This window comes from Solanum dulcamara, chromosome 9, assembly GCF_947179165.1.
Source record: "Solanum dulcamara chromosome 9, daSolDulc1.2, whole genome shotgun sequence".
Classification (NCBI taxonomy): domain Eukaryota; kingdom Viridiplantae; phylum Streptophyta; class Magnoliopsida; order Solanales; family Solanaceae; genus Solanum; species Solanum dulcamara.
The window spans coordinates 6,355,138-6,370,012 of NC_077245.1; the positions used below are offsets into that span (position 1 = coordinate 6,355,138).

A 14,875-nucleotide genomic window follows, 5' to 3' on the forward strand; every position below is an offset into this window, starting at 1 on the left:
TGACAAATCTAGTATATATCTATATCAAGTTTATTATGAAAAAAAAATAATCATAAACTCAGAGAAAAAAGTACTCTTAGTCCTTCTAGAAAGTCACAAATCATATGTTATATATGTGTATCATAGAAAACATACTTATTTGATTATAACTCCAATAATTAGAAATTGCAATTAAACTTTAATACTTGTTAGTAAATTTAATCCTGCACCAGTTTGATTCAAGTGCTGATCCATATTCAACCGGGTCCACCCGTTTACACCCGCTAATAATATTTCAGTTCGGAGAAGGAAACATAGTACAAAAAATCCAAATACACAAATTGATAAGTTTTCCTAGTTAAATCCAAAAAATCTATATCTTTATCCAAATCAAATTCTCCTAATTAAAAATTATAATCCTTCAAATCAGAATCTTCACCTCGTACTATAAATCCCAAATTTCTTTATCGGATTTGTATAGCTTTTATACTCTGTTTTAATGGCGGATTCATCACTCCCACAAGATGCTCTTTTTCTTGGCTTTGACAGTTCTACTCAGTAAGTAATGGTTTATTCTGATTTCTTGAATCATTAATATTTAAAGAATCTTTAATAGTCCTATCAATTGATCAATGCAATATGTTTTTTTTCATACTTATTTATTCATAATGGATTCGATCAATTTGATTAATACTTGTAATGGGTTAGGTTTATTATCAACTGGACATTTGGGATTTCATGAAAAGTTATTTAATTGAGGTGTGTATAATTTTTTGTGGATTATCAGGTCACTGAAGGCTACTGTGCTTGATGCCAATCTGAATATTGTGGCTGCAGAATTGATTAATTTCGATTCTGAGTTATCCCATTACAAAACTGAAGGTGGTGTTTATCGCGACACGTTAGTAAATGGCAGAATTGTTTCACCCACATTGATGTGGGTTGAGGCATTTGAATTGATTCTCCAGAGACTTGAAAAATCATCAAAATTGGATTTTGGGAAGATTGCTGCTGTTTCAGGTAGTGGACAGCAGCATGGTAGTGTGTTTTGGAAGAAAGGGAGTGCTGCGATGTTATCATCTCTAGATTCTAAGAGATCGTTGGTAGAGCAGCTAAATGATGCTTTTTCGACCAAAGAATCTCCGATATGGATGGACAGCAGCACGACGGAACAATGCAAGGTGATAGAGAAAGCCGTTGGAGGGGCAATGGAGTTGTCTAGACTTACTGGTTCTCGTGCATACGAGAGGTTTACTGGTCCACAGATCTGTAGGTTGTTTGAGACACAACCAGAAGTTTATCATAATACCGAAAGGATCTCCCTTGTTAGCTCTTTCATGGCATCTCTGCTTATTGGGGGCTATGCCAGCATTGATCACACGGATGGTGCAGGGATGAATTTAATGGACATTAAGCAGAGAGCGTGGTCCGAAATCATTTTGAAGGTATTCTGGTTTGTAATAAGAATGGAACACAGCACCTCTCGCACCCAAAGCGAGAATCATAATACTAGACCAAATGTCTTCCCGTTATATTTAGTATTTTTATTAGCAGTTCTTGGTGAATGTTAATGTGGTAGTGAAGAAATTAGTGTTTATCTATTCTTCTTTGTTAGATATTGGTTGAATCTTAATCTCGTTGGTTGGCTAATTTGTGCCTTAATTGATTCTCCAGGCCACAGCTCCTGATTTGGAGGAAAAACTTGGAAAATTAGCTCCTGCACATGCTGTTGCTGGATCTATTGCTGCCTATTTTGTGGAGAGGTAGATCATTATATGTTTTCCTTGCTTTCAACTCAGTTTCATCAGAATAAATTTAAAGCTTTTTTTTTCTCTTTTCGTTCTGACCAATATTCTTGAGCTAAATCAGTGGGTGTTCATGGCACCTTACCTAGAAATTCACTGGTGATGATCAAATTGATGTTTGGATCTTCAGAGAGGGTCTAGTAGAAACTAATCACCCATTCAATCAGGGGTCGACCAAGTCCAATTAGCTATGGATTCGTCCAAACCCAGTAATTTTGTTATGTTAAAACATACGCTAAATTATTTTAAAAATAAGAATTTGGTCCCTGTAAATCAAATGGGCCATGATAGAATCCCGACCTAGAACCCATAAGGTTCAGATCCTAGATCCACCTCTGCATTCAATACAATGTCTCTATTGTCCTCTTCTCTATTTTTGCTGGTGAAGTGGTTAGAGAGGCACTCTGATTTGAAGTGATTAGCTGGGTTCTCTATGTTACAATCCAAACCTCTTTGCTCTTTTTTTGGGGGGTTTGTATAGATACTTCTCCTTATATTTACTATCTGTGAGTTAAATCTTCCATAAACCATCTTTCAGGTATCACTTCAACAAAGACTGTTTGATCATTCAATGGTCTGGAGACAATCCCAACAGCTTGGCAGGTGGGAGGATTTTACTGAAATTCTATGTGTATTTTCTGTTGGATACTTCTCTCAAACTTCTTGCTTGTTACTTGTTAGTGGTCATTGTTTAAGGATGTTCATTTGTATAGTTTACTGCAAAAAATGCACACTGTCAGATGGTTTTGATTCTCATACTGCATATCTCAAACTTATGAAGGCCCAGTTCAATTATATTTTGTGCCCAATTCGACATCCTAACTTTTCTCTGTCAAAGTTGATGGGGATGAGGCTGAGTCTCGAATTACTCAAGTATGGACATAAATTAGAATGCTCTAATGTATTACAATTCAGTTCTGGCCATCAACTAGTTTTTAGGCGTTATATATTGTTTAATTATCTTAGAGCTTATGATGTAATGTCGCAAACATTCACTCACGAGTGGGTTTTGATGTATGATATATTGATAATCCTTGAGACATAATCTCACATGTGAGGAGTTCCAAAAAAGTTGTTGCACTTCTCTGTTTTAGAACTAATTTTTTTGTGTGATTTGCCATTCTTCCTTTGCACAGTACTGCTTTTCATGTATATCAACCTAGGAGTTGTATTAGCTCATAGTATACTATGTCCTGATTACTTGGCTTTCTGACATGTAGGGTTGACTTTAAATACTCCAGGAGATCTGGCAATTAGTCTTGGCACTAGTGATACAGTAAGTTGGATTTTTTTCATTTGCTTTGGTTGTTATTAGTACCATAATATCGGCTCTTTTTGTTTCTTTATGATATAATAGTTCAACTTTTGATAATTGTTATGCAAATAGAAGTAAGTTGGGTTTTTTTTCCATTTATTTTGATTGTTATTAGTATCATAATATCGGATCTTCTTGTTCTTTATAATGTAATAGTTTCAACTGATAATTGTTGTGGAATTTGACCAAACAAAATAAAACCACTCACAAATTGGAAATCGCCACATAAAGGCATTCCAGACCAAACAATGCCTGGCGACAGAAGACTTTATCATACTTTCTTCTGGCTAAAGGACTAAAATCTTGACGTATGTATTTAGTGCTTCTGTCACAACACCCTGGACTTACTGCTGCTCTCTTACATTATGCCAAAGTGTTTTACATATTCTTGATATGGAGGCAAAATGATGGTCTTTCTTTTAAAAGGTTTTCGGAATAACAAAGGATCATAATCCAAGCATGGAAGGGCATGTTTTCCCTAATCCCGTCGATACTGAAAGCTACATGGTAATGTTGTGCTATAAGAATGGATCACTAGCTCGTGAAGGTAACATATTTATTTCAGCAGAGTAGAAAAGGATTAGTACCTAAAGTCATTTTTTTGAGCATGAACTATATCCTTGGCAGATATACGCAATCACTATGCTGAAAAGTCTTGGGATGTTTTCAACAAATATCTGCAGCAAACTCCTCCACTTAATGGTTAGTAAAATGGTTAAACAATAATGTGCATATATACTATTTCTTCTGGGATTTGAAATGATTCTGATATCTGCTGCAGGTGGTAGATTAGGATTTTACTATAAGGATTTCGAGATACTGCCACCCCTCCCAGGTAAGCTCACTAGTTTGTCAGCATTTGACTTTAAAAAGTTGATCTTTATATGTTAGTGTGTATCTTGGTCTCATGCATCTGGCTACTTATTTTCATCAAAACCATTATCCTGGTAATTCTAAGTAATAAATAACTGGTTCACGCAGTTGGTTTCCACCGCTATATCCTTGAGAATTTCACGGGAGATTCTCATGATGGAATAAAAGAGCAGGAAGTGCAAGAATTTGATCCCCCTTCTGAGGTTAGAGTTAAAACAGTGCTCATGTGAAGATGCCTGTTTTATTGCACGTTTTGTGCATAGTTATCAAGTGAGCGTTCAAGCAGAAGTAACTTACATTTATTAATCTCAAATTTATCTGCAGGTTCGAGCCATTGTAGAGGGACAATTTCTTTCGAAGAGAGCTCATGCTGAAAGATTTGGAATGCCTTCTCCTCCAAAGCGAATAATTGCAACTGGAGGTGCTTCTGCTAATAATTCCATTCTAAGCTTGATAGCTTCCATCTTTGGATGTGATGTTTACACAGTTCAACAGCCAGGTTAGTTAATCTCCCGGTCGTTTCCTTTCACCTAAATACCTCATCGGTCAACTGCTTATCCAGTAGGTCACTCTCCCTAACTAAGAATGACTACTGCTGCGACAACCTAATCAAGAATGATGTGGATGGATTATCACTCTTAAATCTTGTTTACTACTTGCAGACTCGGCTTCCCTTGGTGCTGCTTTGAGGGCTGCTCATGGTTGGTTATGCAACAAGAAGGGTTGTTTTGTGCCGATTTCATCCATGTACATGGACAAGATGGACCAGACATCACTTAACTGCAAGCTCGCAGCAACAGCAGGAGATCAGAAGCTTGTCGCCAAGTATGCCGTGTTGATGAAGAAGAGAATTGAAATTGAGAATCGCCTCGTTGAAAAGCTGGGACGTTTGTGATCTTGAGATTATTCTATGTGGCCGGCTCCAAATAATTTGAGAGAAGTGAAGATGTCAGATTATTTGACTTTATTTATCCTTGAGCCTGATGATAACTTTCTTTGAATTCATTCTTTCTTTTTTCAGTTGGAATAAGCTTATACTCTCTGTAAACAAATTCGATAAGTCTATCACATGATTGAATGTTTGAATTCATGATGATATGCGCCTAAGTTTTACTAGTGATGTCATATAACATATAAAATCAACAAGAGGCTAGTAAGATAGCCGGTGTAACTAGAATTACATAACTGTTTTTATGCATGATTTGCTCTCTAGCAAGAGATTCTCAAATGCAACATGTCATGATCAAGTGGTGGGGTTCATTTGGTATGACGAACTTGTTTCGCCAAACTCTGAAAATCTACTCATTTCGAAATAATTTATATTTGATTAATCAATTTAAAAAATATTTTATTTTTATAGTGCATCTATTATTTCCTAAAAGCTTGGCGAAACACTTTAACTCAAAAAATATATATTTTAAATAAGCATTTCGGCGTCATTAAAACTTAACCAAACAGGCTGTAACTCATGAAAAGTTGATTTGTTGGATTTAGAGAATCCATCATTGGAAGTGCAACAATTAGAAAAGCAAAAAGAAAAAGATGTGTCTTTTAAGTATTTGTCTCGTATCTCCTAATTAAAATTAAAATATATGTCCATCACATGTGACAATTGATTAAATTTTATTTGTGAAAGTTAATTATCAGAAGGACAAATTACTTACCTTTCAAAAATAACTTTTCCACCACCAATAATTTATTAGATAATTTCATTTGTCTTTAGATTCATTCTCTTGAAATTCAGATTCTTTTAGATATTGTGATTTTCTTGTTAAAAATCTTATCTTCACCCTTCCAACCAAGTTGCTTAAATTTGTCATCTAAGTTTTCTTATATGGAGGACTGCTCCCTCCCTCAGGACTCATTGTTCCTAGGTTTTGATTGTTCCACTCAGTAAGTTATTTCATATCTCCAACTGCAAATTAGATAGCACGGTTAATCAAAATTTCTGTTTTTTTTTCCCAACTTGATTTCATCCGTAATCATAAAAGCAATATGCTTAAGCCCTTTTGCTTGCTTCTGCTTTTGCTTGTTCTTGAACTGGGTACTCCTACAAAGTGTTCAAGAATCAAGAAAACTGATTATAAAAACTGGATCTTTAACTGAAGAACTTTTATGGGTCTTGATTTCTTAGGTCACTGAAGGCAACTGTGTTAGATGCTAATCTTAACATAGTTATATCAGAACTTGTGAACTATGATTCTGAGTTGCCTCACTACAATACCAAAGGTGGAGTCTTTAGAGACCAATTTGTTAATGGTAGAATTGTATCACCAACATTGATGTGGGTGGAAGCACTAGACCTAATTCTCCACAGACTTGAAAAGTCAAATTTGGACTTTGGAAAAATTGTTGCTGTTTCTGGTAGTGCTCAGCAACATGGTAGTGTTTATTGGAAGAATGGAAGTTTTGAAATACTATCATCATTGGATCCTAAAAAACCTCTTGTGGATCAATTTCTTGATGCTTTTTCAATCGAAAAATCGCCCATATGGATGGACTGCAGCACCACAGAACAATGCAAAGCTATTGAGATAGCTGTAGGTGGTGGTCTGGAGCTGGCCAGACTTACGGGTTCTCGTGCACATGAAAGATATGTTGGTCCTCAAATTCGAAAGATTTTTGAAACACAGCCTGAAATTTATCAGAATACAGAGAGGGTATCCTTAATTAGTTCTTTTATGGCATCTTTACTCATTCGGGGTTATGCTTGCATTGATCATACTGATGGAGCAGGAATGAATCTCATGGACATTGAGCACAGAACTTGGTCCAAGATAGCTCTGGAGGTTGTTTCTTGTGCTTGGAATCTAGTGTAATCATGGTACTGTAGTTAAATTTTAATAGCTTATTAAGTGTTGCAATTGATTGTTTCAAAATTGTGTTTGTTCTAGGCTACTGCGCCTGGTTTAGAGGAGAAACTTGGAAATTTAGCTCCTGCTTATGCTGTTGCTGGTTCTATTGCTTCCTATTATGTTGAGAGGTTAGCAAAAATCAACATGCTATTTACAGATTTATGTTTCCCTTTTACAATAGCTTTTCCATTCTGCTCTTTGCTTCTCTTCATCATCTTTTATATCTGATTCTATAAAGCTATCTTGTTTATTCTCAAGAGTAATGTTTCTTTCATTATGAGTATTCTGTCCTTCATTTTAGCTGATTAGCATCCTATCGAAGTTATGCTGATACAAAATATAACACATAAATAGTTGTCATCTCGTGTATCGCTGTAAATATTTTCTGCCTTCAATTCTGAGGCATTTGCTGGAATCGGCATATAATGTCCTGACGATGACGAATATTGTACTATCTATGATGCATTCACTCATTGTGATGCCAATTTATGCTTCATACTTCTGTTAGTTTGTGTTTCCTCTGATAGAAACAGCTGCAGGTACCACTTCAACAAAAATTGTGTAGTCGTTCAATGGTCTGGAGACAACCCCAACAGCTTAGCAGGTATATTCCTTGTTTTTCCGGTTTTCCATGATGAACATGAACTTACATTATTCTTTTTTGAGAATTGATGTTTTATCTACTTAGGCAGCTATTGTTTGCACCACTAGAGATTCTAGTGCGTAGATGAATCATTTTATTTCCATATTCGATTGCAAGTTGTAATCAACCTGCTTTAGATTCTCTGAGGTTGTCTACATACCCGAACTGGTTTGGGACAGAGACATGGAAGCAGTTGTTATTGTAACCATCAACAAGAATCCAATTTTCATCCATCGGCATACTACTACTAACTGAACCTTCGGATCCTGTAGGTTTGACCCTTAACGCTTATGGAGATCTGGCAATCAGTCTTGGCACAAGTGACACTGTAAGAGACTGAAAGTTTGCTGTCTTGCATACATACATTGCATTGCCTCTTTTCTAAGAAAAAGAGCTTTGCACTTATAATATGTTAAACTGAACGCCATCAAACAAATGCTGTTGTAAAAGTTTGTGTACTTACTCCATAGATATATATTTAATTCAAAGTGACAACAAACTTTAGCGTCAAAGATATGCATAAAGACACCATATGTGCAGAAGAGCCAATTTCTATTTGTTACCCCACCCCCACCCCCTCCTTATCTATTGTACTGTTCCGAAGGTTGAACTATATTTGAGATAAGGAAAAATCAACATTTATCTGCGCTCGTTGTAACATGATTTATATGGAATCGTGCTGATTATCCAGGTCTTTGGTATTGCCACTGACCATATACCTAGCTTAGATGGGCATGTATTTCCTAATCCAGTAGATACCACATGCTTCATGGTAATGTTGGTCTACAAGAATGGGTCTTTGACTCGTGAAGGTACTCTGCTTGTATCTGATTTACAAACTGTTAGGATGTCTGTGAAGTTTGGGTACATCTTATTGAAACCCTTGTAGATATACGTGATCGCTATGCGGATGGATCTTGGGATGTTTTCAATATGTTTTTACAGCAAACTCCACCTTTGAATGGTTAGTGAAATTTGATTCAATCTCTTAAACTGTAGCTTCTTTATAAACGTTGTACACTTGTTACTTGCAAAAGGTGGAAAGATTGGTTTTTATTACAAAGAGCATGAAATACTTCCTCCTCTTCCAGGTCAGTGCACTCCTAAAATAAAACTTAACTGAAAAAGACCAGTTGATTTATTTTCCATATCATGAGAAGATTATAATAGAACTCACAAGCTTGGTCTCCAGTTGGTTTCCACCGCTACATTCTTGATAATTTCACGGGTGACTCCCTGGATGGAGTAACAGAACATGAAGTAGAGGAGTTTGATCCGCCTTCAGAGGTAAGTGGCCTTGGACTGGAGAACTTATCTGAATCATATAAGACTTTAATTAGTATCTAGAGACACAAACACAAATGGAGATAAATGATATTTACAGGTTCGAGCTTTAATTGAGGGGCAGTTACTATCCATGCGAGCTCATGCTGAGAGACTTGGAATGCCTTCTCCACCCAAAAAGATTATTGCAACTGGAGGAGCATCTGCAAATGATCATATCCTGAGAATGATTGCTTCTATTTTTGGGTGCAACGTCTATACTGTCCAAAAACCAGGTAGACAAACTCATTCATATTGTTCTGCTGACAGTTCTCTTGAACATACTCTTTCATTGTGCTATACTGTTGATAAGTCACTTTCTTTCTTTGTTGAAAAATATTGGAATCAAGAATAAGAGTGACTTTCTGCTATAAGAACTATTAGTTGAGTGATCACATAAAAAATCAACACCTTTACTGTTAGAGCGAGGGAATTTGGCCATACTCTTGTAAGAAGATTTTCAAGATGTTGAGAAAATGATGAAGAGTTGCTTTTGCTTCCTTCAACAGATTCAGCTTCCCTCGGTGCTGCCTTGAGAGCCGCTCACGGTTGGTTATGCAACCAGAAGGGGAAATTTGTGCCCATATCTGATATGTATCTCAAGAAATTGGAGGAGACATCTCTAAGCTGCAAGCTTGCGGTGCCTACTGCAGATCAAGACGTTGTTGACAGGTATACATTGTTAATAAAGAAGAGATTGGAGATTGAAAATCGTCTCATCCAAAGATTGGGACGTTAGTAAATTTTCACTCAGGTCATATACTGCATCCTGGTTTATGTTTTTTGTACAGGACTTCAGAATTGCCATAGTTTTTTTTTTACGGAGAAACAGTCATATTTACTCTTCTACTTTGAGAAGTAGTTTAAATATACCATCCGTTTGAGTTTTCAACTATAATTACTCCTATTGTTTCACATTTGATCAAATATGCCTGAGTCTAACGGGAGGAGACATGGAGTGCCAGCAACACAAATAAATATAGCTGGTTTATTTACAAATCCAATGCTCACACTCTAGTTCCTGAAGCCTAGACTCAAGCTCTTATTTTCCATCCAAATCCTTTCCCTAATTCCAGTTTTATTTCCAGATGCAGAGATGCAATCAATACTTGAAGCAGAATAACTCACAAAGATCATCGACAGCTAAATGAATTATATCTGGAAAAAGGAAGCAGAAGCAATGTGTATACAAAGGAGATATTTTTCCCATAATCCCATACCTAAAAGAACAAAGACGAGCTATTTGTATTTGGTGTGCATCCGCAAGAGCTGAATAGGTCATTGTATTTGGTGTGCATCCATGTTCCCTCATAACTTTGATTAATCCACAAGCTTTCTTCCAACCTACCCACCTCACCTCAGACAATCATCGGAATATATGTGATCATATCAGGACGAACATCAATCAAATCCATCTCTCTAATCAACCCAATTGCATCATCCATATCGCCCTTGTCACAGAACAATCGAATATACACTCTGTTTAAAGCCTTCTCCGTACCGGGCCAATTTTTAATATTCACAACTAATGCGTCATGAATTCTACGGCTGATGTTGATGAAAAAATTAGCTTATTGGCTGGATTAGTTTTGAAGACTAGTTTCATCAACAATAGATTAGTTCCAGCAAACTTAAATTGGCTTTTTCCCATTAGCAGACGATAGGGGACTGAACTATTAACTAGACAACTCCTGTAAAACATCTCCGTCCAATAGCAGTTAAGATAAAGAGTAAAAAGAATGCAATATTTACTTGTGTTTCAATGGGAATATTGGAGTCTGTTGAACCACAAAGGAAGCTATGGAGAAAATGGAACATTGTTTGGAAATATAGAAAGAAAAAGAAAACAAAAGGCAAAGCAGTTTAATTAAACAAGCATGTTTAACTTTTCATAGCAGAAGAATTCATTTCATCATATAAGACACCATTGAAATACAAAATAGCAGTGACGATTCTAAGTGCAGCAATTGAAGAACACCCAAAGGAAAATACGATCCAACATACAAAACCATAATGTGTTTAGAATTCCTCATGCTCCTCATCCTCTCCTTCGTCCAATTCAGCACCGACCTCCTCGTAATCCTTCTCCAGAGCAGCCAGATCTTCACGTGCTTCACTGAACTCACCTTCCTCCATACCCTCACCGACATACCAGTGTACAAAAGCACGCTTGGCATACATCAGATCGAACTTGTGATCAATGCGTGAGAAGACCTCAGCAACACTGGTTGAGTTGGATATCATACATACAGCCCTCTGCACCTTGGCAAGATCACCTCCAGGAACAACTGTTGGTGGCTGATAGTTGATACCGCACTTGAATCCAGTAGGGCACCAGTCAACAAATTGGATAGTGCGCTTAGTCTTGATGGTAGCCACAGCAGCATTCACATCCTTTGGCACAACATCACCACGGAACATAAGGCAGCAAGCCATGTACTTGCCGTGACGAGGATCACACTTGACCATCATGGAAGATGGCTCAAAAGCACTGTTGGTGATCTCTGCGACTGACAGCTGCTCATGGTAAGCTTTCTCAGCTGAAATAACAGGAGCATAGGATGAAAGCATAAAATGAATCCTGGGGTAGGGAACAAGGTTGGTCTGGAATTCGTTCACATCAACATTCAGGGCTCCATCAAACCTTAAAGAAGCAGTCAGTGAAGATATAACCTGCATAGATTGCACAAAAATTATTACCCCAACTAAAGAAACTTTGAAGTGAAACGTATTGCATATGAATGATATAACAACTGATACCTGTGAAATAAGGCGGTTCAGATTGGTGTATGTGGGGCGCTCAATGTCCAATGAGCGCCTGCAAATGTCATAGATAGCCTCATTGTCAAGAAGAATTGCGACATCAGTGTGCTCAAGAAGAGAGTGAGTTGACAGGACACTGTTGTAAGGTTCAACCACAGAGGTTGAGACCTGTGGTGATGGATAAATGGTGAAACCAAGTTTTGATTTCTTTCCATAGTCCACAGAGAGACGCTCCAGCAGAAGTGACCCAAGACCTGAACCAGTTCCACCACCAACAGCATTGAAAACCAGGAAACCTTGAAGACCAGTACAGTTATCGGCAAGCTTCCTGATACGATCTAAGCAGAGATCAACTATCTCCTTCCCAACTGCAAACAAGACAAAAAGACAAATATAAGAACTTGATCAAGCTCAACAAATCCAAATAAAGTGCTGCAATAAGGTACAAAGATTTACTTGTATAATGACCGCGGGCAAAGTTGTTGGCTGCATCTTCTTTGCCACTGATGAGCTGCTCAGGGTGAAAGAGCTGCCTGTATGTTCCTGTCCTGACTTCGTCAATGACAGTAGGCTCAAGATCCACAAAGACAGCACGGGGAACGTGCTTTCCTGCTCCAGTTTCACTGAAGAAGGTGTTGAATGCATCATCACCTCCTCCAACTGTCTTGTCACCTGGCATTTGGCCATCAGGCTTTTGGGAGAAATAACAATAACAAGATTGTCAGCAGTGTATCTAAAACAGGTTCTTCGAAACAGATACAAACTCTAATGGATAACATGTTTATCATATACTCAAATAATTTGAGATACTCTCATACAATCTCACAAAATCTACCAATTAAATACATTAGCTAAAATTTCAAAGAATAACTGCACTAACTACCATTCATTCGCAATAAATCCTACATCTATGTTCAGTTTTTGCGCATCACTAATACATCAATAATTTCTAAGGTGTTAATATCATTCAAGATGATCCACCTAAAACAGGTAGACAGACAGACCAACACATAATATTTTCTATTATACAAGATCTATACAATGCTATGGACATTCATCCAGTTTACTTGAAAATAACATGAATCTATCTAGAATAGATTTGAATTTCGGATCATTTTGACATCATATTATCCAAACAGATCCATGTGTAAAAAAGTTCCACATTTGAAGAAAATCAAAATTTGACGTTACTCAAAACAGATTTATGCATCAAATAGATCATCTATCAATTAAAAAATGTACGGATTCAAATGTTTCTGACATCAATCGAATATAATTTTCTATTACTCAAACACATGTGCATTCAAATCATTTTGATATCACCATTATTCAAACAGATCTACATAATAACATCTGCATTTGAAGAGAGACTTATGCAGCACATTGATCTACCTAAATGTATGCGGATTCAAATGTTTTTTTACATCAACATGACTAAACATAAACAATTCAAACAGATCTATACCAAAACGTTTCGCATTTGAAGAGATCAACGCACAACATTTTGTATCATTCAAACAGATTCAAGCAGCACATAGATCTGCGTATAAAATGCAAATTCAAATAAATTTCACATCAAAGGAACGTATAATTCGAACAGATTACAAAAAAAATCGCAATTGAAGAGATCAACGCACATCATTTTATATCATTCAAACAGATTCAAGCAGCACATAGATGTGTATAGAATGCAAATTCAAATAAATTTCACATCAAAGGAACGTAAATTCAAAAAATTCAAACGGATCTATACAAAAACAATTCAAAATTTAAGTTTAAAAAAATAAAGAGATGGTGAAAAAACACATACCTGAATGCCATGCTCGAGGCAGTAAAGTTCCCAGCATGCATTTCCGACCTGAATACCGGCCTGACCAATGTGGATCGATATGCACTCTCTCATTTTCGCTGTTTTTTTTCAGAAACCTTCAAATTTCAAATTCAAAACGAAAGAAAGGACGTTTATCAAGACGCCTCTTCCGACGAATTTCAGATCTGGTGCATTCGTCCTGCTGAGAAGCCCTTTTTATACCGTGAACAACTCCCAGGAAAGAAAAAAATCTTGCGGTTGAGAACCATGGTTAGTTAAACTTAACCGCGGTTATAATTGGTTGCCAGCTAACATGCCATTATTGGACTGTAGTTATCACCATCCTCCGGTCTAGATTAACCATGGTTAAGTTCGGTCAATTAATTTAACTTTATTTTATTTGTATACTATTTCTTTTTGTTTGATATAATTACAAAGAAAATTCATATGTGGGAAACAAGCTATGCAAGCACGTGACACATTTTCAACTTATTGAGAATATGACAACAAAAAGGAGGTTATGAAAATCGCAAATTAGATTAAAAGGTTAGCAAATAGTTGATCGGTGTGTCCCTTATGGCTAGATAGACTTAGTGATAGTTTGGTGCACTATACTTATTTTCTATTCAAATCAATAATAGTAATAACTTTTTTTATAGTTGTTGTCCTTTAATTTTTACAATTTCATGTACTTCGATTATCACATTATTGTTATTTTCGGAATGTTTGTTATGTCTTTTTTACTTTCGTAAGAACGAAATAGAAGTAACACTTCATGAATTATATTGTAGTGGAAAGAAGGGCAAAAATGTCAGAAGAAGAAAAAGCAATGGATAATAGTGCGTCGTTTTCACGTCTTCTACACTGCTGTCGGTTAGCAAGTGGAAGCACATGCTATGTTAAAACGGCAGGTCACCTTTCTGACAAATGGGATCATTGAAACTTCACAAGGAATTTTGTATTGTTCAGTCCTTTTAGTTACGATGAAAGGAAAATGGATCCTCAAGGTTCTGCATTCGATTCAATTTAGTCCCTTCAGAAATTTTATCCTTTTTCCCAAATTTAACTTTTCATATGTAAGATTTTGCATTGAGACATGTTTCAAATTTTAATTTTCATGATTTTCTATAATTGCATAAGTTATTTAAAATTGTATAAATTCGTAAGTATGAAATCTACATAATTACGTATGAAAATTGTTGATTATTAACCATGATTTCTAAAAAAATATTTCAATTCCTATATAAGAACTTATAAGGTTTGAGATATAATTACAAGTTGAAAGATCTTTTTCTTATTTAATGAAAAAGTACTTTCTCTCTATCAATTTATTTGTCTTGCTTTTATTTTTAGTCTATTTCAAATTTTCTTTTTTAGCAAACTCTATTTGTATATTGGTATATTTGACATATTTTTAATTTAAAATTATAAGATTTTATTAAAAAAAAATACTTCATTTAACTCCGTATCATATCAAAATAAGACAAATGAATTAAAGAAAAAATAACA

The 14,875-nt window shown here is 36.0% G+C and overlaps 3 protein-coding genes across 7 annotated transcripts; 2 read left to right on the plus strand and 1 right to left on the minus strand.

Moving 5' to 3' along the window:
- Positions 1-159: 159 nt before the first annotated feature.
- Positions 160-5,068, plus strand: LOC129903836 (xylulose kinase 2). Its single transcript, XM_055979349.1, has 11 exons — positions 160-537; positions 767-1,424; positions 1,654-1,742; positions 2,323-2,387; positions 3,005-3,060; positions 3,526-3,646; positions 3,727-3,801; positions 3,881-3,934; positions 4,081-4,175; positions 4,297-4,471; positions 4,635-5,068. The coding sequence occupies exons 1-11, from the start codon at positions 479-481 to the stop codon at positions 4,865-4,867; spliced, it is 1,680 nt and encodes a 559-aa protein (XP_055835324.1). The 5' UTR covers positions 160-478; the 3' UTR covers positions 4,868-5,068.
- Positions 5,069-5,676: 608 nt separating this feature from the next.
- LOC129902093 (xylulose kinase 2-like) lies at positions 5,677-10,300 on the plus strand. 5 transcript variants are annotated; one of them, XM_055977131.1, is made up of 12 exons: positions 5,677-5,865; positions 6,107-6,761; positions 6,867-6,955; positions 7,367-7,431; positions 7,743-7,798; positions 8,162-8,282; positions 8,360-8,434; positions 8,508-8,561; positions 8,663-8,757; positions 8,855-9,029; positions 9,303-9,547; positions 9,882-10,300. In XM_055977131.1, the coding sequence occupies exons 1-11, from the start codon at positions 5,807-5,809 to the stop codon at positions 9,530-9,532; spliced, it is 1,674 nt and encodes a 557-aa protein (XP_055833106.1). In that variant the 5' UTR covers positions 5,677-5,806; the 3' UTR covers positions 9,533-9,547; positions 9,882-10,300. The 5 variants fall into 5 exon arrangements, with proteins under 5 accessions (XP_055833106.1, XP_055833107.1, XP_055833108.1 ...); XM_055977132.1 differs by having other exon boundaries at positions 9,303-9,465; positions 9,870-10,300; XM_055977133.1 differs by having other exon boundaries at positions 9,303-9,465; positions 9,882-10,299.
- Positions 10,301-10,655: 355 nt separating this feature from the next.
- Positions 10,656-13,668, minus strand: LOC129902094 (tubulin alpha chain). The gene is made up of 4 exons (XM_055977135.1): positions 13,367-13,668; positions 12,013-12,247; positions 11,554-11,924; positions 10,656-11,466 (listed from the first exon to the last, which is right to left on the minus strand). The coding sequence occupies exons 1-4, from the start codon at positions 13,457-13,459 to the stop codon at positions 10,813-10,815; spliced, it is 1,353 nt and encodes a 450-aa protein (XP_055833110.1). The 5' UTR covers positions 13,460-13,668; the 3' UTR covers positions 10,656-10,812.
- Positions 13,669-14,875: the final 1,207 nt, after the last annotated feature.

Bases quoted from the DNA above. Each gene is read 5' to 3' on its own strand.
- LOC129902094 (XM_055977135.1), bottom strand. From the start codon at position 13,459: ATGAGAGAGTGCATATCGATCCACATTGGTCAGGCCGGTATTCAGGTC. The intron at 11,925-12,012 runs GTAAATCTTTGT...TCTTGTTTGCAG, and splicing joins TGCCCGCGGTCATTATACAA to TTGGGAAGGAGATAGTTGAT. The intron at 11,467-11,553 runs GTATCAGTTGTT...CAATCTATGCAG, and splicing joins TGAACCGCCTTATTTCACAG to GTTATATCTTCACTGACTGC.
- LOC129903836 (XM_055979349.1), top strand. From the start codon at position 479: ATGGCGGATTCATCACTCCCACAAGATGCTCTTTTTCTTGGCTTTGAC. The intron at 2,388-3,004 runs GTGGGAGGATTT...TCTGACATGTAG, and splicing joins CAATCCCAACAGCTTGGCAG to GGTTGACTTTAAATACTCCA. The intron at 3,935-4,080 runs GTAAGCTCACTA...TGGTTCACGCAG, and splicing joins GATACTGCCACCCCTCCCAG to TTGGTTTCCACCGCTATATC.
- LOC129902093 (XM_055977131.1), top strand. From the start codon at position 5,807: ATGGAGGACTGCTCCCTCCCTCAGGACTCATTGTTCCTAGGTTTTGAT. The intron at 7,799-8,161 runs GTAAGAGACTGA...CTGATTATCCAG, and splicing joins GTCTTGGCACAAGTGACACT to GTCTTTGGTATTGCCACTGA. The intron at 8,758-8,854 runs GTAAGTGGCCTT...TGATATTTACAG, and splicing joins AGTTTGATCCGCCTTCAGAG to GTTCGAGCTTTAATTGAGGG.